This window comes from Epinephelus lanceolatus, chromosome 11, assembly GCF_041903045.1.
Source record: "Epinephelus lanceolatus isolate andai-2023 chromosome 11, ASM4190304v1, whole genome shotgun sequence".
Classification (NCBI taxonomy): Eukaryota; Metazoa; Chordata; class Actinopteri; order Perciformes; family Serranidae; genus Epinephelus; species Epinephelus lanceolatus.
Genome location: NC_135744.1, coordinates 10,118,091 through 10,144,334, shown reverse-complemented (window position 1 = coordinate 10,144,334; position 26,244 = coordinate 10,118,091). Strand labels below are relative to the sequence as shown.

At 39.6% G+C, this 26,244-nt stretch overlaps 1 protein-coding gene across 3 annotated transcripts in view; it reads left to right on the top strand.

Moving 5' to 3' along the window:
- LOC117269091 (roundabout homolog 1-like) overlaps nt 1–26,244 on the top strand; it is a 127,997-nt gene that overhangs the window by 1,906 nt on the left and 99,847 nt on the right. For 2 of the 3 annotated variants that reach the window (XM_078172230.1, XM_033645957.2), the window contains exons 2-3: nt 5,152–5,289; nt 9,118–9,210. In XM_078172230.1, the coding sequence (XP_078028356.1) occupies nt 5,196–5,289; nt 9,118–9,210 (187 nt within the window). In that variant the 5' untranslated portion in view covers nt 5,152–5,195. Of the gene's footprint in view, nt 1–5,151; nt 5,290–9,117; nt 9,211–12,558; nt 13,790–26,244 lie in introns of those variants that run through there. The other variant, XM_078172231.1, reaches the window with a different exon arrangement.

Here is a 26,244-nt window from a genome sequence, read left to right as displayed (position 1 = left end):
GTGATTCGGTCTACATCCCACTAAACAGGATTCAACAGTTACAGCTGCCGCCATTAGCAACCATTTTGAAATACTGGCAGCCAATTCTTGCCTTTAGTTACTGTCAGGGGCAACATTTGAAAAATAGGGACAGCGAACAACATAACATGCACCCCAAAATAATACATTTTTACTTGTGATATTTAAATTTTACTGTAGCAGTGAGAACCAGTAACAGAACCAGACAATGCTGCAAGTGTAAAGGTGTGTTTACTTGCATGTTTTCCTGTAGTCCGAAGCAGAAGTTATCATCGCCCTGGTCCCCTCGTCAAAAAGCCTGTGGGATTTTTCCATTTGATTTTGAATATCTCTGTGGCACGCAAATGTTTATGATTCCAACATGTTTTGTTCAGGAAGATAATCTCCACCAATGAACAACACTTTCATGATTTTTGAAGCGTAAATGAAATCATTAGAAGTAAAAAGCTAATGTTAGGCTATAAACGAACAACACCACAGTCACATGACTTAATGTCGCCACCACAACAAGGCTGTAAAGCCATGGTTGGTATGATGATGTTCTATAGTCTCTTGTTAGCCACCACTAAGCATAAAAGCTTCAAAATTCAGGAGTGGGATACTGACATATTTTATGTCCTAATCACAGACACAATTTTGTTTGGTTACTGTAATACAGCCTTTAAACATTTATGTCACATTCTCATTGTTAAGCTGACGCACAATTGCATAGCTACTATCTTAATTTCTCGTCATATAAAGTGACTAAAAGTGGTGACCATATTTTCAGTTTCAGCAACCATAAGCTGTTGCCTGGTTACCAGCCTGGCAACCGCTTTTAAAAGTTGGTGTTGAGCCCTGCCAACATACTTTATTTTCTTCATTATTTGCCAGTACAGCTAGCAGCATGTTTAGTTGTCTTGATGCTGACATATCAGGCTCATTCATCCTCTGGGGCCAAAGGTCACTATTCCTTATGGGATCATCTGTTACTCCTCAGGCTAGTTATTCTCCTCCACAGTGCCTACTCAGCCGACTATGACTTGTTACTATGAGCCCCGACAGGGCCCCAGACATTGCCTCTCATACTTTTAATATCCTTTGTCTTGCTCTGATAGCTCCTGTAATGCATTGCAGTGGCAGTGATGAAAGCCCGTATTTGTCTCCCCATCCATTTCCCCAAAAGACACAGCCATATGTCAGCGATAACTGCCAGGTGTTGATAAGAACTCTTCAGTCTTACACGAGGAGAGAGTGTGCCTTGTATAATGTTGAAGTATGTGATGTACGACTTTACGTGATTGACAGTAATATATGCAGGTGGTTTGTGTGTTGTGCGTACATCAAATATCTGAATGTTTCAAAAGCACAAGCCTCTTCTACCTTACATCTATACCCCCCTCTGTTGCCTAGACTCCAGTTATTAAGCGGAAAAAGTCGGTGAATCACGCTTCCTGGTTGTGCTCCCCGCTTTCACCCAGCACCCCAGCAGCGTTGTACTACAGAGCTGCTGATTAGCCATCACATCTGAGTCTGCAATGTACATAGAGATGTATTCATTTGGCCTAAACATGGCCAAGAATGAAAAAAGCTAATACAGTGTTACAGGTCTGTGGATATTCTCATTTATCCAGGTCAATTCCATTCTGGCAACAATTAAATCGTAGGCAACTGGACTTTGAATACAATGTTACATTTTCAGTAGGTGCATTAGTATTATATTCCTGCAGATGCTACAGGTGCATCGACATATGGCTGCTTTTCCTTGCAATCTGCGTCTAAAGTAAATATGTCTGTTGAATTTAAGTATCTCCCAGTGCACCTTTTGACATGAGATACCTGGTATAACATATTGAATTGCACATTTCTGTCTCTATGAGTACAGGGAATTGAATTTAGGAGGCAGAAAACATGGGGAGGGGGATGCTGAACGCTGATTCTGTTCACGCTCTGGTGCTCTCTACAGTATGTGATCTGTCTGCTGTGGTATAGGGGGAGCTCCTGTTCTGTCTTATTGACAATATGTTAGATGGTGAGCTGTGATTATTCCCCAGTAGACAGAAGAAGGAAGGGGAAATCAGCACTCCTGTCTCCTTTGATCTGCAGACTCTCCCCATTAGCTCAGGGCAGATGACTCTAACAGATATTTTATAGTCATTTCTCTCAGTACGGGCAGGTTTGTGTGTGTTGAGTGCATGCAGGTGTGCATGTTTGTCCAGCTACATCACCTCCTGTATGTAACACAGTATTACAGGGTGCATGCATGTTATATTCATTTTACTAATACTACTGAGGCAGATACAAAGTTATTCTGAAATGCTCTATTCGCTAAACTTACTGTGTACAGCAGGGTGTAGAATGTTATACTATGTGTTGACTATACACTGCTAATGTTTACATAGTGCACCCCTGACTTGTTTTTTGCTGTTTTCACTGGATCCATCCCTTTCCTAGATTTTTTCATATCAGGTTTAGATGTGAAGGTACCAATTTTCCACAGAGTTATCAGCATATTACACATATACCTCGATGCTTGTTCTGTTTCACTCATATCTTTTTCCTCCCACTGGCGGATTTTTAAATTACATCTTGGATTTATTATGTTTTTTTTTTTTTTCACCTCCACACCCACATTCTGCCTTTCTTCTTTCTGTATTCCCCATAAGATATGTTAGATAAAACTAAACAATGCAATGATATTATTACCACCCACATTTAATATTCAGCACTCTACAAAATGCAATCTTTCTTGCTCATTAGGTTATGATACATCCATATGCAGATCTTTGTGTAGATGTTTGCAAGAGCAGATTTCAATATGAATGTTATTCATATTCTATATTGTATTACTGTGTAATATTTCACAGCTTTTGAAACCTCAGCATTTTTGCTATATTGGCCAAACACTGTAAAATCTCAGAGGTTATTTTACCAATCAAGTTTTTATTGTTGTGTCATGCATATAAATATGCCAAACCTGTAGTGACTTACAAGATTCCACAAAGTATTGTAAACCTTATTCAGAATGAAGAACAGAGCTAAAGAGTTTAATCATCATTATCATCACTGTATCATTAAATTTCAGGTTGTTATATTTTTACTAAAATTCACAGAGGTTTATGATAACACAAACTCTATTGCTGAGTGTCTTTTTTTTGGGGAAGCTTCTGTTGAGGTTTTTAAATCAAACTCCTTATGTCATCATGATATTTTATGATGTCATCATACTAACATTTGTTTTTTTAAATCCCTAAACAAAATCCTCAATCAAAGGCGATTTGTGCAGTTAAATGAGTTAGTCTTTTTTAAATTAGATCAACTTTCTTTAATGAATTAATGTAATTTCCGATGTTGTTATATTGCTGCTAGACCGCCTTGTTAATACAGCTGTGTAGCTCCCTTTGTGTATGGCAAGCGGGAGAGCAAACAGTTTTTTGACCGCAGTGAAAATGTTTTTGAACAGCTTAACGCTAACAAATATGGATTGAAGCAGAATATTTACCAGCCATGACAACAATGTGACGGCTGGTATTGTTTTCATCTTGTAAGTCTGTGTGTGTGTCATCATGGTGAAATGTGGTCCTGGTGACACCAATCATAGCAGGAACTACTACAGAAGCTGTTTTCAGTATTTTGCCAGGTGTTTGTGTGTCTGTTTTTGGACAGATTTTATCAACCCAATAGCTTTGCAACCATGCAAGATGCATTCACAACACTGTGTAGTGATTGAAAATGAATGCTGAGTTCCAAGATGGGTGTGGTTTGAGCAAGAGGGCTGGAAGTAGGGGGTTAGGAAGCAGAGAATGGACCAGATTAGCTTTAATTAAAGGGTCGCTCGCTGCATTGCAACATGGGCTCTAGTTTCTTACATAAAAACATATTGTGAAATTTGGAAATTATCACATTAATCTTTATCAACAAATGACTTTTGGACTTTTTCCCTGAGGTTTTAAAATAAAGTCAGCTTAGTCAAAGACATCATATGATAGAACAGCCCTTTTTTTTCATCTAATAAAATATTTTTCCAGCCATTTCATTAAAGACTGATAAAAACATTCAAACCCAAAACATTAAACACGTACAGTAACTCCTTCCATTTCACATACAGAAATGGTAGTTGCTTTAATTTTTAGAAATGAACAACATATCACTAGTTAGTAGATGAATCTCAGTCACAAGTTTTTGGCATATTTATCAAGTTGGCTGTTGGTGTGCATTTCTCCGAACAATTAAAGTGGCGCATAGAGTCGGCGGCCGCAGGGTGCCAAGACATCCCAGGAATCTGGCCGTTCATCAGACAGCTAGGATGAGTTGCAAAGCTGTTTGTACCACAGATGGCTGATCAGTACAACTGACTTCCTATTCCTCCCGCCTGGCGCTGTCACCGTGTCTCATCACCATTCCCACTTGAGAGCAAGTGAGAGCAAGGGTGTGTTTTATGTGTGTGTGTGTGTGTGTGTGTGTGTGTGTGTGTGTGTGTGTGTGTGTGTGTGTGTGTGTGTAGGGGGGTATTTGTTTGGGGGGTTAGGTTGGAAAGTGCAGCAGGTAAATGTGAGCATGTTTGTATGGTGTTTGCCTTGGATTATGTATGAGCACATGAAATTTTGATGGAGCATTTGAACAGAGAGTGTACACATACACAGTTCTGCACAAAGCGCACAGAGATCATGTTTAAGATGTACTGTAGAAGCTCACTTGTGTGTGGAATATGGTAGGAAAAGCAACAGTGAAGCCATAGTGATCTGCAGTCCCTTGGTATGTGTGGATGGATCAGACTGAAACAGACAGAGTTTGGCTGCATGCTGGATGGGTTTCAGAGGGAAGTCCATCTGTCTTCCTCTCCTCTTTATAGTGGAATTTCACACAGGATCATGGTTGTATATAGTGCTCACCAGCAGGGTAGATGGTGGAAGAGGGTTTTGTGTAATTTCACTCTGTGAGAGGAGTTGTATTTGAAAAATGTTTGTCATTATAGAACTTAATTATGCCAAATACTAGTGTAATGTAAGTCTACTATTTTTCTTCCTGTTGCTGGAGCACAGTTTTTACTGATCTTTTTATTCCTTCAGCGTGTCTGAAGCTCAGCTCACATGTTACAACCATGGTGTATGTGATGCCCCAAATGATAAAGTTTCACCTGTCTCGTTGTTCCAGGTTTAATAAGGCCCTCTTAAAGGCAGGCTGGGTCACTGGGGACCATGCTGGCGATACAGTCACCCATCACATTCCTTCTCATCAGCCTGCTCTGTGTCAACCAGCTGCAGCAAAGCCACACCATGGATATTTCATTAGGTGAGAATCTATTCACTGACCAGACACACACAACATAGCATCATCAAGAGTTGTTCTTATTAGAGTTATTCTTTCACTTTTCTGTCTTTAATGGTGTGTTAATTTATTTTTTTTGCATAAGATAAGCAAGTTTTCTGATGATTTTGACCCTTAATCTTTCCTTAAAACCTGTGGTGCAAGCATATGTTAATAAACAGTTGCATTAAAACTGTAATTTGAAAGATTTGTATTAAGTGTTATTAAGTTTGTATATTTGAAAAAAAAACATGTTCTTGTGCCTCCTTGTCGTGCTTCTAATGACATTTGCAAGAATTCACTGCAAGTACATGAACAACAACCAATCACAACCGAGGAGTCTCTAATGCACCTGTCAATCATGCCAATCATTGCTCGTGAACTGCGGTCAAACTGTCAAACTAGGCAGCACTGATCAAATAAAAATCAAGATTCTGTTACTGCATTGCCTACTTCTCACTTCAAATGTTTTCAGAAACTATTTTAGTGTACTGTTTAGCTGTAAAATGCGGCTGTGTTGAAAACAGTGGAGGCAAAATGAAGCACTGTCCATTGTCCAAAGCAAGCTTTCAAACAGCCTAGTTTGACAGTTTGACCGCAGTTCACGAGCAGTGACTGACATGATTGACAGCTGCATTAGAGTCTCCTCAGCTCTGATTGGTTGTTTTACTTTAGTCACTGTGGATTCTAGCAAATGCCATTAGGAGCACTACGTGGAGAAGGAGCGACTTTCTGTTCTTACAGATAATCTGTCTGCTTTGCTGCTGTGTGGATGTAGTGACAGTTTCAGCAAATGTGAACATAAGTTTTTTTTTTCATAAAAGTTACCATCTGCATCTGCTGTCTACTTACAAGAGCAGTTTGCACAGTACAGACTGTTCAAAAGGCTGTCATGGTTTAGAGATTTTCAGAAATAGAGATGGAATAACTTTCAGACATGTTCAAACAGTTTTTCGCATGAAGTAGAAGAGGATATTCTTAACCACAATACCCTCTTCCATACTGCCAGTATGGCAACCATATTGCTTTATCAAAATATGTAATCCACTCATATTCCAGATTTGGGTCTCTGTGTATGAGAGAGGAGTGAAGGGAGGAAAAAAATATACAATACCATTTAAACAGCAGAAAAGAAGCACCTTGTAGGTGCAGTAATGCTGTCCTCTTGTGGCTTGAAGACAGAACTCAAGATATGCATGAATTCATTTCTCTGTAAAAACAGGGCATTCCCAACTTGCTTATTTAGTTGAGCACATTTCTTTCTTCTTCACTTATTCTTCAAAAAAGTGAGTTCAATGTTACAGTAATGTGTATGATGATAAGACACACAGGGTAAATAAAGGTCACACGTAATCTCCATGGGTGATCATTTGAGAGGTGGCTCACCGAATAAAGTGATTAAGAACATGCAATAACATATCAGGGCAGAAGTTAAATTATTGACTCCCATATAGACAGGGTCACAGTCATAGCTTTGTTAAAGGACTTATGAAATTTTTGAAACTGAACATATTCATATTCAGTACAGTTATTGTTTAATAGTTTTACATGCAAGCACATTTTTAAAACCTGCACTTTAACATGAAAACAACAAGGAAACTCAAATACTTGCCTTTTTTGCTGGTCACTGGCCTTAAACACAATGATGTGGTGAAGTGGTGGCACCCTCTAGTGGTATATTTAGATAATATTTATGACTATACACAGCCGAGTACATTGCCAGTGTATAAAACATAGGTCAATTAATGGAAACTTTATGGTTGGTGCATGTAAGCATTGGACTTGTGAAATTTGTGCATAATTCACATCATTAATCAATGATATAAGATGAGTACTCTGAACTGTGCAAAAAAGTTTATTGGTTGCTCAGCTTAATATCCATGAGCTGTCTGTAGTGTCACATTAGATTTAGTGTCTATTTACACAGAGGAGATCACGTTGTTCCTGTGACTTAGACGTTAATGTGTTCTTACACTTCACCTCTCTTTGACTGCATGATTAAATTTAATCACACCACACAGTGTTGGTGCTCCCAAAATGAACTTCCAGAGTAAAAATTATTCATCGAGTGGCAATGGAAATACCTATTTATCTTAATATATTTTTTTAAAACAATCACAAACTAACTCAAATTTTTTTAACAAGGTCATAAAACTTCTTTGTTGACCTAAAGGATAAGGATACACTGGAGAGTTGTAGATAGTATTCAGACAGCTTGCGTAGCTAGTTATGTTGTTGTGACTGCTGCCAGTTTGCAACAGTTGTCAGCATCTGTAGGAATATTGTATTTATCCATATAAAAGTAGCTTATTTTATTACTCCATTTCACCTCTCTTTCCATACTGAACATTTATTAAAAATTAGCAAAAAAAGAAATAACAATCCTTGAAAAAAATATCTTAGTGGTTTCAAAGGACACTACCAATTGAAGGGTATCTTAATTGTTTTTTAATCTGGCTCCTATTTTTCCATGTTTTGTGTTTAAGTGACTAATGGAGACAACAATTTGTGGAATTGGTCCAGCATTGAGCAAAACCTCTGCAGCCGGCAGCTACGAAACAGGCTGCAACCTTAAAGGGCAATCGTGCATTGTCAATTTAAGTCTACTAAACATGCTTGTTTTTGCCACTGACATGTTCAGATTGTTATTGTAAGTGTCTGACATGAAAGGATCCCTACAGAGATAGACCTTTTCGTTAAAGAGTAAGATCCTTTTTGTTGATCCAGAAAGGAACCCAAAGTCAGTATTACCAAACCCACAAGACTCCATTTGAAAAGACAGTAATTCATCATTGAAAAACGCACTTCATTCAAAATAGACAGAAAGAAAATTAAACTCACAAAAACTGTCTTGGTCCGCCTTTCCACTCTTCCAGCAGTCACCAAGGGTCTCGCTTATAAAACAGTGCGTAGGAGCCATACTAAAAATGTACGTACGGACAAAACCCAGAAATGGTGGGCGCCGATAAATATTCGACAGCTCCTACAAACAGGCTTCTACCTCACCATCTGCATTGCCAATTTCCCATCCCCAAGATGTTCATAAGCATGGGTCAAAGTTTCTCGCATCAAGTCTGTTTTTATACATCACAACTTTTCTGGGTAGGTGGTGTGCCTCTTTCAGGCGTCGTTTTGTGAGTATGCAGTGTTTATAAATGAGACCCCAGCTCTGGTTTGGTTGAAATAAACTCTTAATTCAACCAATTCAACTAAAATTACTGTCTTTTTTAAATGGAGTCTGGTGAGTTTGCTGATAGTGATTTCAGGGCTGTTTCTGGATAAACAAGAAGGATCTTACTATTTCACAAGATCTGTCTCTGTAGGGTCCTTTCCATATTGCTGTCAGACACTTAAAATAATAATCTGAGCCTGTCAGTGGCAAAAACAAGCACTTTTCGCGGACGTAAAGTGACTGCACACAAATCTCCAGAGTGGTTACATTACAGCCTGTTTCACATCTGCTTGCTGCAGTGCTCTCGCTTATTACTGGACCAGTTTCAAAAATTGTTGTCTCCATTAAAACATGGTAAAATAGGATCCAGGTTGAAAAATACAGAAGTTACCCTTTAATGACAGTAAATTCAATCCAACAAGCAGTAAGTAAAAAAACTTTGAACCTAATGGTAGTGTAGGAATGTAACTGTACAAGCAGACCTGTTGTCCCCCCTTTTCTTTAGCGTGGCTGTCCTTTCCATAGTTCCACACCATGCATCCATCAGTGTAATTTACTGAATTTCTGTGTTACACATGGATAAATTAAGTAATTTTATTATTTTAAATTGTGTTACCCAGTGTTGTTGTCTGTGCAAACAGATACAGACAAACACAGAGGGAACCATGAGGTCATCGCCCAAACACCCGCATCTGAACCAGCATCTGAACAAGACAACAGCCTTGGATACAAAGGTAGGTTCTGGGTGCTAATTGTGATTTGTGCTAGTTTGTGTGAAATGAAACAAAAATCATTTTTCCTTTATCAAAACAATGGAGAGCTATGACGTGGTGATTAAGTTAGGATCTTACTGCCCATCTCTTTACACAACATATCCGTATTACTCTTCAGACTCTTGTCATATACCATGTTGTTGTTACCGGAGCCTATAGTTGTGTTTTACTTTTTTATCTATCTATCTATCTATCTATCTATCTATCTATCTAATGTTGTTATTACTTAAAATACAAGGTTCTGTTTTATTCACTTTTTTTGTTTTACATTTACTTTTGCTTTGGACTTGTGAAAAGGTTATAAAGAAATGTCTGAAATAAGCCTTGACAAAGCCAGCAGTCAGTGAAGTGGTGCTCCAGGTTGTGCTGATTCTGTATTTGTCCTTTGAAAGATACAACGTTGAACCCAATTCCCAGGAAGAGGACTACGTTTCCTTTTGCTGACAAAGACTCTAATACCACTTAATGCCAGTTCAGCAGCTGCAGACCTCAAGTGCTGTGTCCAAAGCCAACACAGTTCAATCCCCACTCCCTCTGCTTTGACATTTTATGGTGAGAGCTCTGACTTTGGGATGTACTGAGATAGAACAAAGCTAAACGTTTAGGAGTTCGTCTCTCCCTTATAGCCTCTATGGTTTTGGCAGATGGGAAAATTAGACTTTCCGCACAGTCTGTCTAACGCCTGGTGCAAATTTAAGTTAACAAGAAGAAGAAAATGAGATGCTAAAATAATGATGTTTTTGGCCTTTTATCTTTTAATGGTCAGCACAAAAGTGTTTTTTATGGAATCTAAATTGGAGCTCTTACTGGCTTCCATCTGATATGTGGGGCTAATGGCTGAAAGACGGATTCTTGATCTGTCTGTTTCCTCTCTCAAGATAAGAAGCCTATTTTTTTTTCATACCCTAAATCGTTGTGGCCCAGCAGGGGAAAAAAGATGACAGTGAGAGTGTAAGAAGTTGAAAGGATGTCCAAGTCTTAACGACTGATAAGGCCATCCGAAAGGCTGCCAGTTTGCCAATTTGGAGAGAGATCGAGAAGAGCAGAGGCATGTCTATTGCATCAGCTTTTTTTACTATTTGATGGGAAATGTGAAGGCTCTCCCTTATTTTGCTTGAACACTTGACCCCAGGCAACTTAAGTGATGTGCAGTGAGAGGTGCTGACAAATATGCAAAGATATAAATGAGTGGAGGGAAATGAAAGAGCCAAAGAGCTGTCACAGGTAATAAGCAGAGGGAGAGTGGAGAATAAGCATGGAAAATAAAAGCTAGAATGGGGAAAATAATGTAGTGAGAGGTGCAGCTAATGGGGTGAGGTGTTACATACACAACTGTCCATACATACATCCATGCAGCTCATACAGTCCATTTGCTTGAATGATAAAGAAATCACTCCTGATATCAGGTATGGAAAAAAAACCTGTTCGTTTTTTCATGGACGAAAACAGTCAACAGTGACTAATACAAGACAAGCTGAGGCCAGGTTTGTTGGTCTGTGGAGGTTCCAAATTATTTATTTCTTCATAAATATTTTTTTGGATTTGGCTTTGTGCTTTTTGGAGATATTTCCTCCCCTGGCTCAGAACCAACTGGAGAGCTACTTTGGTGTGGAGGAAATAAATAAAAATAGGTCTCAGTACTTGGCACTGTGTCCTCAAAATCCTTGCCATTTTATGTGCTGTGTTGCCATGAAGACGAACGTGCATGTCTTTGTGTCCATTCTTCACCATCTGTTCCTGGAAATACTGGTGTTGGAGATGCTTTGGATTGCAACCAATTGTGGAATGGACGATAGATCTCACAAACACTGCATTTAGCTGTGTGCGCACCGCACCTGTTGTTATGTTGAAGCCACATGGGCATAAAGCGAGAGCCCGCTGCCGAACCTCTATCTTCTCGTTATTTGTGCTTTAGTCCTGCTGTGATGACCGCTAGTTTATACTTGCCAATGATACAGAATGAGACTAATTATACAGCCATTATTTGACCATCACCACATTGTCCTCTACAGTACTATGGCACTATGGCAGCCATTCAGTCTAGGCCTAATAGGCAGCCAGACAGTCATATAGTGGGGATAATATTCACTTGGAGGAAAGAGAAAAATGGAGACAGAAACCCCTGTTGATTGTCTGGTAGGGAAAACAAACACAATAGCAATGTGTAGAAAAGAAAAAAGATGGGGGAAATGGCAAGAAATATAGCACAGCTGTATGTATATTCTGTGTCTTTGTGTTGCTGCAAACACAATGTGCAGGGTATAGGAGAAGAACATTCAAGAATACAAAGAAAGGAGACGGATGGTGTTCTTGAATGAAAAAAAAAAAAAATAGAGTGCATGTTTTATAAAGGCAGAAATGTGCTCATAGTGAGACCGTAATTTCCCATATTTTACTGGTTGTTTACCAACCATGATGGCTCAGCTTTAGTGCGAGCTCCATTCAGCCGCGCCACCAGTGGTCCCAAAATGGCCAATTAAAGGATTTGAGGCGAGAGTTCAGGGACGGCCCAACTCTGTTAAATGTGACTTAAAAAACAGAGGCATCATTTTGTTTTCTGTGGTGTGTTGGTGAGACAGAGCGAGTGAAGTTTGCCTAAATGCATAATTATCATCTCATTTCCTGTGTCACTAAATTTAGTTGGATATGTGATGGAATTTTTAAGTGTGTGCTTTTTATTGTCAAACTGATGCATGTACTTAACTTGTCATTTTTTTTGTAGTGTCATGCAGCCTGCGTCGTTATTTCACTGGGAGTTTGGAGATAAAGGGATGCCGGCTGAATTAGGGAAAAAACAGAATTATTAAAAGCTTTTTTCTCTCTCTCTCTCACACTCACACACACACACACACACACACACACACGGAACATAGAAAATTTGTAACAGCAGAGGTTATGTTACTTAAGACATAGGCGACACCATGAACAGACCAAATTAAAGAGAAATAAATTACTGTAGGCATTATAAAGTGAAAAACAAAGCCAAACAATAAGGCCTCTATCCTTTCCCTGTCAGTTTCCTGTACAACAGATTGCGTTTGCAGCCCTGCAGCCAGCAGAGGGAGTGCTAACCTGCTTAGATAAAACCAGACATATTTGAGGATCACTGGGTTAGAGATGTACTGTAATAATGATGAAGTTCAAAGGAGTCAAAGAATGAATCCTTCTCAGTTCAAAAATTGTTTAAATACAATTTCACTCCATATGTGATCATTACTTCAACGTGTTTGATACCAAGACTTAATGTGTTATCAGGCTACCTTTCTAAAGCACTTAAAATGTCATTTAATTTCCCAGTGGTGAGTTGGGAGGTCAGAGGGCGAGAAGTTCATTGATTTTTGTCATGGAAAGGAGAAGCACATTGCTGCTGCTGACGCCTGTGGATGGAGGCACATTTTACTGGCTCATTAAGAATACAGTATTTTCCCCAGATGTGCTGCCTGCACTGGTTATAATAAGGACACAGGGAAAGAGCACGTCCCTCCGTCTTGATAGGAGGATAAAAATAGTATAAATCATTCATCAAGGTCAAATTGTGTTCACGTTCAACAGTAGACACACTTTGAAATATTAAGTAGCCTACACTTTTGGTTTGGGAATTCTGCCGTTCATAAAAGGCTCCTCTCAATATATTTGATAATGATAGACACTTGAAACAATGTGTTTGATTGGTGCTGGCTATTGGATTCATAGTCTGCTGCAGGCTGCTAGAAACAGCTTGAATTATGGGAATTTATAGTTTTCCATTAGATATTAAAACTGTATCATCTGCATTTAGTTGACAGTAATTTTGATGTTTTTCTAACAACTATGAGGCTGCTGTAGCCTGGATCTTTTCACAAGGGACGTGCTTGATGCAAATGCCTAGTGGAGCCTCGCGTTGTGAATGTATCCTTATGCGGTTAAATGGTGCCTGACTCGCAGGAATCTCCTCTGCACAACAGAAAAGCTTCTGACTGGTTAGGAAAAACCAAAAGCAGCGCTGAGCGCAGAGACGCACGGCGCCTCATCCAACCAGCGCCAGCCCCACGAAACCGGGGTAAAACTACACGTTTAAACCATTAAAGTGGCTGCAACTGGATGCATCTACTTTGTGGATTCTCGCTGGCCATTCAGCCGCGGAAAACCTCTCCTGAAGTGGAACTAACAGCGTATCCGATCACAGATGAATCCCGCGAAGTTATCAGCATTTGGAAGTGAGGAGTTCGACAGGAGCGGGGAAAATCCAAGTGGTGTTGAGTGGATTACTTCTCGAGTAACCCGCAGCGATGCCTCCGACTGATCTCAACTTTGATTCAAATAGTAGTAATTCACTCTCCGGGGAGCAGGTCTGAACAGTATTATCTGTATTATTGCGGAGTTCAGGAACTCTCCTCCACCCGGATCCCCATCCATCTCTGCAGCAGAAGTTGTGATTTAGATGAAATAGACGTCAAAGCGCATTCTAACTGGATTTACACCGTTTCCAGCTGCTCTTAAATGATGCCTGCCTGTTTGACGGGGATTTACTGTCTACTGGCATTTCTACAGATTTGTGCAGGTATAGTGCTTATTACCAAGACTGTTTTTTACTCATGGGTTCGGTATGGGAAGTTTCAAAATGAATGTGCTGCATGTGGAATGAGCGTGATTTACATACCGCTGGTGGAACAGAGAGAGAAGTGAGAGGGGTGTGATGAATTTGCTAAGTTTGATCCGTCATGGCATCCTGCGGGTTTTTCGGTCACCTTTTCTCTGTGTAGCCAGCAGTATCTGTACGTGGCCCCTGACCCATGCTGCGTGCTGCCCGGCTGCTGAAAGTGACCCATTTATCTCTATGCTCTGCTGCAGTCCAGTGAAACAGCCTACTACAAGCAGCTCTTATCACACTAGTGGAAATTAATTGCCACAATAAGTGTCCAAAGAGAAAAAGGAGAGAGTCAGGTTTATGTGGGAGCATGTTGTTTTATATGATAAAATCAGTGGCATGCTATAATGCATGTGAGGAGTCAAAGTAGAACATAGAAGGTTATCATTCTCAGTCCTCAGTGGGTGCATATGTTACACGAGTTGGAGGTTAATGAGGAACAGCGAGACTTTGCTTGGACAGTTCTGGTCACCAGTCAGACCAGTGAGGCTGTGTTACTTCCAGTAGACAGAAAAAGAGACTCCATGCAGCACTGACAATGTCATGCATGGCAAGGCAGTAATTATAATATGTATTGGGCGTGACACATCTCCATAGTATATATTTTAATTACTGCCTTTCCCCTGCCGCTCAAATATGCTCAAAATGTACCTCCCCATATATTGATGAGAATATAAATAAATAAAAAAAAAATGCTATGCTACATCAGGCAACCATATATTCATAGTAGGTACAGTAAGGACACTGCATAGATGTACTGATAAGAATAAATAATAGAGGTAGGAATTACCAGAGGCCCCACAATACGATATTACAATACTTCAGTGACGATACAATATTACTGTGATTTAAAAAGTTTTGCGATATGCCAAGTATTACAATAACATATATTGCCTTTATTACTTTTTTAAACTTATGTCCTCAAACTTTATCAACATCTGTATTAGGAATTAATAAAAGTTCTCAGTCTGTTCATCTCATTTCAATCATTTTTATTGCAGCAAAATGTGTCTAGTGGACTGAAAAAGCAATTGATTTTGTTATTTTAGTAGGCTATCAAAAGTTTAATGTGTATTTACAAAAACAATTTTTTTTAAATAAAAAAAAAAATACTTTGCGTCTGTGTATTGATACAGTATTGCCATGCAAAATATCGCGGTGTTATGCTGAATCAATGTTTTCCCCACCTAGGGGGGCAGATCCCCAGGCCCTCCTCAGATTTGATCTCCCCCAATGTTTACTCCATGGCTATGGCCTCACATGGTAGATTCACCACTGGATCATTCTGGAAGACATATTTTTACATAAATCTTGTTTGTTTGTTTTTTTTCTTCTTTGAGAGAGAAATAGATTTCCATGCACTCTGGTACCTTATATTTTTTCATAGTCATGTCCTTTTTGAGCGTGCCAACTGCAACCCAGCATGACATGTTGGGAAATGAGGCAATGTCAAACATAATTTGTGATGGAGAAAAAGGTTTTGGATTGGGTGGTGTGTTTCTGTTGAAGGGTCAGGGTTCGTTCTGGGAAAATGAACCGAAGCATAACATTGATCTAACACTGATACTGCAGGTGGAGGTCGGGGTGCAAATCAACAAAATAAAGTTTTTGTTGGAGTGCTGACAACATATTTTCCACTATTGGCTCACACACATTTTTCTTTAGCGTTGATCACTGCTGATAGTAGCCACTGTGTCTCAGTCGAGCAGTTAACCTTACAGGTGTATCCAGTAAAGGTGTGTCAGTACACATCACCTCCTCCACACACTAGGACTGAAAAGACACAAATAGACTAATAGTAGGGCGCTTTAGTCAACATATTAGATAACATTTTTTCTTTGCCTATGCACCTGCTGTGGGGCACAAGCTGGCTGAGCCCGGTGGGGATATAGAGGAGGAGTTTAGTCATGGCCCACCAAAAATACATCAGGCTGAATGCAAGGGACTACAGCCCACCAAATAGAAACTAATAGCTAAATCTCTTCACTCTATATCTATTTTCATATATTTTGTAAATATATTTAAAGCTATTGAGCAGATTTAAGGCTACAGTAAAGCTTCAGCCTGAAGTAGGAAACAAACAAAAACATACAAAACTATATTTATTTTGATAATCTTCTTGGAACCACAAGAAAAGGCCCATAGGAAATGACAAATGTTTTTCAAAATTTCAGGAGTCCCTACTGGCGCCAGTCTTGTCACTCTGTAAGACAAAGACAGCTGTCAGTAACATTAGCAGTGGCCACAGACTGAAAAAAGAACAATATATTTTCAGCACACGAGCTTTCACAAGTGTCTGTTACTGAGTGATGGCTTTATTTAGTGCTGGACTTCCTTTCTTTGACAGTGTGGAGGCTTATTTTGCCAAGGTTTTGTTCAAATGAGAGCTGAAAAAAGATGTGAGTTAAACGTTATTCTTGGGTGTGACACCATTCCTTTGAAATTTATATATTGAGTGTTACTGATGTAACACAGTCCAAAACAAAGATAATGCACCAAATGCTCTTTTTAGCTTCTGTGACTTTAGCTGAAGCTGTTCAGTGTCAACTTGTGGATATAATACAGACTTTTACCAACTGTTTTCTTAAATTTCAGTGGTGACTTAAAAAAAAGAAACATACTAGGGCTTGCCCGTCCACATCAAGAGCACAAAAATGGGTATGACACCAATTTTCCAGTTCGTTTTCTCTAAATGTACAAACTGACAAACTTGGTAACCATGCAATCCTGAGAGTTTCAAGAGTACTCAATGAGATTTGTGCAGCTGTATACTTTTTAGGAAAGTTCTCTGGTCCCTTAACAGGATGTGAATATGTGAATTTGCACTGAAGTGTACACCTGACATGAAATAAACCCTTTGTGAAGCCCAGATACTAAAATAATTTTCTCTGACCACTAAACAATAGAGCCTGACTTCTGACAAATTATGTGTGATGGGCCCAGCACTGCAAAGTTTAGCCAAAATATATGCGTTGGAAGAGGTGATGAGGTGGACAGTAAATGTACATGGCAACCCCATGTTTGATCCTGAGAGTGCGTGTTTACTACATCCACATCCCGACATAGATTACAGGGATTTTGGACATTATATCTGGGATGGCTGCCAGGCCCTGTCCTTGAAAATGATCCATGCGTAACAAATTGCAATCAGGGTGATTACATGTTTTTTCCACCCTACTTTTGTTTAATGTATACCAACTCATCTCCTTGTATGGTATCTTGAGTGTAGCGTAAAAACGTACAATAGTCCATCGTTAAAACATCAAGCTCTTAAAGCTCTGCTGTTAAGTGACTTCATCGTACTCCCAACTAAGGGAAACCTGAAGCTCCCCTTTGTTGAGAGTTAAATCTCTGCATAATAAATCTGCCAACGGTAATTGGATGACACATAATAATCTAAATGATGGCCATTAAAAGCATATGCTCATGTCGAGATGGCTTTGTCCCTTTCATCCCACAGACCTAAATTATGCATCCCCGGAGTGATGCTGTGACTTGCCTCGCCATTCTACCTGCTTTGTTTGATGGCCTGTAAACACTGTCTAAAAAGGAACCATGGGAAAATGAAAGAATGGCTCATCCTGTTATTCTTTGTTATGATGGTTGTCTCAACTGTGCTATCAAACAGACTACAGGATTTGAAAGCTCAGTTAACCCTCTCAGTTCAGCTGGGACTGATAGGATTAATATCTTCATAATACTAGCTAAGCTAATATAGGCTAATTACTTTAGCAATAAGTGACCATGGTCCTCTGAGGCTTATTTTACCTTTATAGACCCTCTTGTCCATGTGTTATCAGTGGAGAAGTAAATACAAGAGGGGCTCTGAGACCAGCAGAACACAGCCTAATTCCATCACTGGTGTGTACAGCAGTCCCATAGGGAACAGTTTGATTGAGACATCTGGCTTGCCTGCTGGAGTTAGTTGCACACAGGTCAGAGTTCACATGTACCTACTCATGCTGTTTTGGCGACTGACACTCGTGGCTGCAAGAGGTTGACTGCTGTGACCCAAAATACTGCACGGCACTTGTTACAGAATGCTGGACTTAAAGTAATGATGGCTTGATTGGGGGGAAGCCAGCCCACTGTGTTGTCCCCTAAGCTAACAAGACTCCCTGTAGTCTTTGTGGTGGTGACAGTGATGAGCCGAGTCCTGCTGCTAATGAGGACTTCTTCGCTATGGATGATGGGGCTGATAGGACATCCTTATACGCTGACGAGAATTCCTTTGTTTGTCAGATGAAATTGTCAAATTCCTTCTTTTCTTCCTTGGAAATAATGCAACTAATAAGCTTCACTCGAGACCAGTTTGGTTGGAGAGCATCTTCATTAATGTTGTTTCTATCTTGGAACACGCCAACATGAAGGATAAGAATAAGGTATAGAGTAAGAAAAATGCATTTAGGGTGTGGCCTCTCTCTGCTTCATGCTGACTGAGAATCTGCAGAAACTACACTGTTTTTTAAGCAAGGTGCACTGGTTGCTTGCTAATTTAGCGTGTTCTTTCCTTCTTCACTGCTAGCAGCCACTCTGGCACACTGTGCTTTTTCAGTTTTGAACGGCTTCAAGGCTTTTAAGGTGTTTATATTTTTCTCACCTGTCCCTCGGATCTATCAAACCTGAGTTTAGGTCTTCTGGACCTCATGAGCAGTTTTTGTGTTTACATTTTGAAAGAGTTGAGTCGGATGAACACCTTAAACCTTAAGTTGCGTGTGCATTGTTGTACAGAGCATCCACAGTGTCAACTAATGTAACAACCCAACTGCCCAATCCAAAAAATGTTGGCATTGTGTGTTTCTGCAAACCACGGATACGTTGGCATGTTACTATGTAGTAAATGCATTTGGCTTAAAATACCTAGTTTATGCGGCACAATCCCCAAAGGAAAGCAGTGACAAAAAACCAAACAAAAAAAACAACTGCTTTTAATGCCGCCATCCCCTGCTAGATAAATAGCCATGGGTCACTAAAATACACCCATGTTCGGGGGGCTGGAAGCTGGTGGAAAAACAAGTCATAGGTTGCTAAAAAACACTCACTTTTGGGGGCTAAAAAGCCTCTAAGAAAAGTGATGGGTTGCTAAAAACACCCACTTTTGGATGTTTAAGAGCTGCTGGTAAAACAACCAGGGTCCCTAAAAACATCCATTTTTTGGGAGCTAAAAAGCCACAGGAAAACAGCCATGGGTCGCTAAAAACAGGATTTGTATGGCCATGAAAAACCTGGAAAAGTCATGAAATTTAAATATAGCAATTTCCATGACTGCAGAAGTTTTTTGGGAAAAAACAAAAAACAAAAAACAAAGTTTTGGAAAGTCATGTAAATTGGCTTCAGAAATTTCACTTTGACGTCACGTGATGTAAGTTAACGCAATGTCATGAAAAGGCAAATTAATTTCTGGCTTTACTTCGACAAGTATAAGGCATGACATGAGAAAGAACAGGAGCCAGGACGTGCAAAATGTGGACTGTGTAGTTAAACGTTCGACATTTGGAACATGGGAGAGGCAGTGCTAGCTAGCCATGCTAAAGGAGCTAACATTAAGCACCAGGCTGTTACCACTGCGCGAATCAACTCCCATTACTGCCGTTTTTATCCCCAGTCACCAATGTGACACCCACAGCCAGCTGCAATGATTCCTTCTTGTACACCATTAAACCAGGGACTATTTCAGGCGCTGTGTCCAGAAACAAAGCCCTAAATTCAGAAGTAAAGGCGGTCACTGATGTCTCTCCTACCAGTCATGTGAAGACACACGCCGCAGGCTTTTTCAGGTCATTGTTTCTGCGACAGCCAGATAGATCCCAGAGTTTTATGTGGTGAATGCAAGAGCTCATGTACCGTATATGTACTTTTGCACAGGCTCCTCATTTTAAGATACTTACTGGTAAATTCTGAAATAGATTTTTATTCTCATTTTTCATGTAACATTGTAATGCACAGACGTTTCAGAGAATCATGAAAATTTGCTTTGAAGGCAAAAAAAAGCTGTTGGACAAACAGCAATGACTCACTACAAAAGAGTTGGTTTTGAACTGTGGTCTGCAAAGGTCTGCAGCGTTGCAGGTATTTCGCCTGTATACGTGACACCCCATCCACCATCCCCTCCAACTCCCAGTGACATAGTCAGCTTATATACTATGTCACTTTAGAAATGTTGATATGATACATATGAAGTGTGCGAATGTAACATATTTGTAGTTTGCAGAATCGTACAATGCCAGCATTTTCTTCTGGCAGCTGGGCTGCATGTTACAATAAGGTCGTGGCAGAGGAATGTTGTTTGACACAGGTGTTTTTGAGGCCATTATTACCTGCTAAATGCTCATGTGAACTTTGTCCCTCAGGAACTGTTCTGGCAGAGTAACTGAGACTGTGTCTCTCTTGTCTCTCAAAACCCTGCAGACGTTGCTGCAATTGTTTGCTCCTGACTGAATGTGCATAAATGCATATGTAATGGTGTTAGCGTAAGCTTGTTTTTAATGTGTGTTTTCGGATTGTGTGCTGAAAGCTGTGATTCATGATTGCTTCCCTTGTTTACTCACTGGTTTCCTGTGGTGCTGTGAGGCCGAGCGTGGTTGCCAACCCCGGGGAAAGGAAGCTACTGAGAGCTTTAACAAGCGCCCGTGGGCCTGGAGTTCACAGGTCATCACACCTTCTCACATACAGCACACACATACACACAGCTCCTCATTTTTCGGGGGATCGATAACTATCTGCCTGCCCCAAAAAGGTAGCAGGTTCCTTGCCTGTAGGGTCCTCCTACACCTTACTGCTTCCTTCAGCCTCTTCTACTCATCTCTATAAAAATAGAATCACGGCATAGTTCATATGTTCAGTCGACTATTTCAGTGTTTTTTCATTGACAAGCTCTTATTAACAATATTATATCTTCATTAGATGCAGCAACAAGTCAAGCATGAGCTGAAACAATTGATATAGAAATTAAATGATAAAAGCAGCTAATTTTACCATGCAAATATAAAAGCATGAAGCTGAGCATAAAGTTAAATATTAAACATGATATTTCATGGTCACTGCCACCCCAGTAATGCATTAAATTACACAGACACATTTTGCACTAACCTAATAATTCTGTAATTTAAATTTGTTATTTAGGTTGATAAATGAGGTTGTGTCCACTGTGTCACAGATCAGCACATCATACCACTGTAAAAACAAAATAAAAGTTGCAGACTACCACACAATAAATACATATCTTATATGGCTCTGCTTAAGTATTTCCAAACTTGATTTATTAAATTTTTTTGGCGTCTCGCACTTGTCCCCCGGCTCTTAGTTCTTCACAATACACTGTCCTAAATAGTAAACCAATAGCTACACTCATCTGGATGGACTTGCTTAGAAATTCCCGTGGGTTTGTGGTTTTCTACGGGCTGTTTGAACTCCTTTGGCCTTAGTTTCCTGTTCTGAGGTCAGTGTCCATCTCTGGGCTGGCTGTGTGCTGAGGCACTTTGGATAATTACTTTTGTGAATAAATCAGCTCTTTATAGTTTTGAGGTTTTATCAGTGGATGTGAGGACACCTCTCTTACTGTGATAACCAAGAAAGGCTGACACTGGCACATTGTTTCTTTCTCACATGAACTGCGTCTCTGAAACAAATTGTTCTACATATGTGACTGCACGATATATCCATCCGTGCTAGCAGTGATTGAAGTGCTGCAGTAGTTGCTCTCAGAGTAATGCTGTATTCCTCAAGGAATTTGGGTTTGAGAGTAATTGGAGAGTTAATATTTTGAAAGAACAGCTTTAAAGGTCACAGTAATAGTGTAACCTCAGAGATGCTTCTCAAGGTTACATCTGTATGAGGCATCTTCTCTCCAGTCAGGCGGCTAATAATCAATAAAATCGATTTGCTCCCAGTGACTTGGCTTATACAGTCGATAAGCCAAGCCTGCTGATGCGTTCAGAGCAATAGCCCGTTAAAATAAGGAATCAAGAATGCATTTTTTAAGCATTCAGCTGGTTTGATTTTATGGCATTTCTTTGAAATACTAATAATAAAATGTGCTCTGACAGCCTTGATCAGAACACATCTAAACCAAATCCAGTCCTTTACCTGCTCAGATCCTAGTAAGACTTCAGTGATAATGAAGAGAGCGAGTGGATCAGCAGGCCAGTATGATACCCTCAGGACTGACCTTCTTATTACAGGGAGAGGACCTGCCTAATGTTACCTTCATTAACCAGAGGTTGATGTTGGAATGTCTCTTAAAGCATCTCAAGCATTTTGACATACAGTCTCATTAGCCAGTCAGAGAGCCAGTGGGAGATATTTGTATTAAAGAGGACTGGCATGATATTGAACACACCATGAATTCAGATTTAAGGGGAGACACTGTCCAAGGTGGATACGTGAAGTCTCTTTATCAGTTTGGTCTATTTTTAAAGCTTTTTTCTTTAATTTCACGTGATTTTTAACTGAAAAGACATTTCAATCCTCTAAAAGACACTTTTGTGTCTGGGTTGTTTGGCACAATGTTTAAAATCATCAAACAAGTAATGTAATACATTGTAGGAGTTAATCATACAGTATGTAACAGGATTATAGTAGACCATTATCCTCTCCAATTGTAAAAATGGCTGTCATTGCAATACCTAATGCATTTGATTGTCTTTACCGGTCCAGTTGCCAGAGAAGAATGTTGGCATTGTATGTTTCTATAAACCACAAATACATTACATTTGTAAGTTTCATATGCATCGTATCAGCGTTTCTAAAATGATGTAGTATATGAGCTGACTGTGTCATCGAGAGGTGAAGAGGATGGTAAATAGCATATCACCTATGGCGAGATCCCTGCCAAGCTGCAGACCAGTGTTCGAGGCCAATAAACCATGTTTTAGCAAGTCATTGCTGTGTTTCCAGTGGCCTTTTAGGCTCTAAACGTGGGTGTTTTGTAAAACCTGTCAATGTTTTTCCACTGGCTTTTTAAGTCACCAAACATGGGTGTTTTGTAGCAAGCAGTCGGTGTGTTTCCATAGACGTTTTAGGCCCAAACAGCGGCGTTTTGTAGCGACCCATCAGTGCGTTTCCAGCGGCTTTTTAGGTACCAAACATGGGTGTTTTGTACTGTACAGTAGCAATGGAGCGCTGTTCAGTAGTTTGTTTTTTTTACATTGCCGCTTTTACTACCACAACATACCAAAAGTGTTTTTGTGTGTAAACCTAACCATATGGTGATTATGTTGCTATCACCTGCCACATCACAGTGCTGTTGTCACTTTTCCTTGCTACTTTTGATGTCTTGCTGACCAGTTAACAAGAAAAAAAAAATTGTCTTTTATTTTTGCCCCGCAGTAATGTAAAAAACCTACAATTTTTCCATCTGTTAATTCAACTCTAGAGTTTGTGTAAATAAGGCTGACACTGTTATGGCCAAAAAAGAAAAAAAAGGCTGCACTTTCTTACATTTAATTTCTCCCATTTCTTTGCTGGGTAACAATGTAGCCGGAGGCCTTCTCTTGGAATCCCATATTACAGAGTGGTATGATAGCCGGTGACATCTTATAATGTTTGAAAAAAAAATTGCCTCAGGTTAATGAGGGACTAAGAAGGGAGATAAAGCGTGGACAGAGATAGTGTCAGTTTGTTAGGAAGAGGGAAGCAATGTGACATCTGCAGTCTTTGGTGGCTGTGTTATGAAATACAGTAATTAACTCACGTTTTGAATCTGTATGTATGAACACAGAGATAAAAGGAAACTCTAGACAGTCATTAATCTCACAGACGTTGTGTTCCCATAGCCTGTGATTTTCCACTGCAATAAGAACTACTTCCAATCAACCAAACCTGCATAGTTTTGCTCACTTCAAACAGTGGTTTATTATGACATGCGAGATTGGTATCAAGTTTGGTCTGTAGCCAGATTTTTAAAGCTGCTTTATAACAAACAGTGCTGGTTTGGCAGTGAAAGGTATGACAAATTGTTGCGTTCAGCCTTTTTTCACAAATCATTGCAATTACATTTAACGGTCGAGTGGAACCTCTCCTCAACCAGCAGGTCATTACAACTCCTGCCAGGATTTTTAGATTGTAAGCTAAGTTGTGCACTCTTAAAGCAATTTATTAGAACACACAAAGTAACCGTTTACCTCAAACATCTCACACCCTCAAACACAACCGACACAACACAGCAAACCAGGCTTGAAAGCTGGGCTTAAACTGTATTTTTCACGTCAACAACCAACCCCAGAGCCCCGTGCCAACCTGTGATCAACAGCACCGCCATGAGTGGAGCCAAATAAAAAGCTGTTCATACAGATAAATTCTCCAGTCACTACCCAATGAGCAGTTTTAATCACCTTTTAAAAATCAGTTAGAAAAGCTTATGGAAGGGTAAGCTTTTCATAGGAAAAAAAAGGATTGAGGTCTGTTATAAACACACCAATCCTTCATAGCAAAAATGAAAAGCAATTTGTCAAGACACATTTAAAATGATATTTGCCCAGTGGAAATGATTGACACTAGCAGGTTTGCTGTGGATTTCTCTCCATGCTGAACTCTGACTTCTTGGCTGCACCCACTGCAAAGCTTTATTGCTACTTGTAGTATTGCTGCTACATGCAGGTGCTGTTCATAGACTAGTGTCTGAAAAAATATACACATAATAACTGGGCTTCCTCATACACTGCATTTACACATGAAGATTTTGGTGTTATGCATTGATTTAGTGATTTATATTCCCATCATCAATTTAAGATATTAATCTTTGGACTGAGTGATATCAAGAGACATATTTTGTGGCCACTGTAAGTTTGAGCTCAATTAGATGATTGTATCTGAATTTATTGAAGGAACAAAAAAAAAAAGAAGTTTGGCACACATAAAGGTCTGTGGTATCTGCAATCTTCATAGCAAGTGCAAGAGGATCTAATATTCAAAATGAAGACTGTATTTCCACCATGGTGGTAATATGGCACCAACAGCAGCAGCAGCAGCAGCAGCTGTGTTTTGATAAGACTTGCATTTGGTTCCTTGACTTGACTGTTGCCAATGTGTCAGACACTCGTTGCTGTTTTTCAAACAGTCAGTCAGTTCTTTCGGTATAATCAGTGTCAGGTTAGTGTGTTAATTTGTAGAAAAAGGACACCTAACATGACACACTTTCATTAATCCTTTTTGGATAATACATTTTATTGCTTACTATTTAATCCAGAGGTCTGATTGCGAGGGAACGGTTATTTTTATAATAGTACGTTTCTGCAAACCACGGATGTGCAAGATTTGAAGTTATTTTGTTGCAGATATGTTGAAAGTTTCATTATATTTCACAAATGCTGGGGTAGACACCAACACAACAAATATCATGTTTTGGCATAAAATAAGTGACATGCTGAAAAAAAAACAACTAGTGGTCTGCAGCTTGACGGCCATCTCGCCTAGGCTTCAGACCGTTCACCACCTCCTGATTACAAAGTCTGCTCGTATACATGTAATCATACCTACATCATTTTCGAAACATTGATGTGATATGTATAAATTGTACAAATGTGAGATATCCATGGTTTGCAGAAATGCACAATGCGAATATTTTCTTCTGGCAACTGGACTGACATATTCTTTACCCTGCATAAAGCCTTTGTGCACAGATGTTACCAAGACACACACACACACAAGTGAAACAGGTGGCAGGCAGCTCAGATAGCTGGACATCAATATCACTTAGGGTGTGGCAAGTTTTGCAATCTGCATTTTGAATCAGAAAGAGGAGCTGAAGACACATTTTAAAGGGAAAGTTTGACATTTGGGGAAATGTATTTTACTTGCTCATTTTTGTAAAGCTACATGTATGTATTAACAGTGAATGGCATCTATTTTCTCATTTAACACATGGCAAGAAAGCAAGCATGTTTTCCAACGTGTTTACATATTCCTTTGCAATTCAGACATACATTTAATCCAACTACAAGAGTAGGGTATTAATCCTTACTGCATATTGCAAAGCTAAGTAAGCTCCATCTTCTTCCTCTACTAAACAGGTTATTAACAATGCCAGCAAAATTTGAGTGAAACTCCACAGCACTAACCTATAATCTGCTGTGGCTGAATGCACCCTCTTATTAATGTCCTCTTGGACTATTAAGCTAATGCTATGATTGTTTTGAGTGTCAATAGAGTCCAAAAACATCCAGGCCTGTGGCCACTCATTCTGCCTCTTCATTAAAGAGACAGCAATTGAGAGTCAGAAGAGCAGTTTAGAGGCAAATGTGAGCTTGTGTCAGCTGGTACTGAGTTATTTACTAATACGTTATATGTGTGTGTGTCTGCATGCAGACATGCATGGAGTGGGACTTTAGTAAACAGAGGAAGTCCTGTGAGAGGGCTTCAGTTTTGTAGAT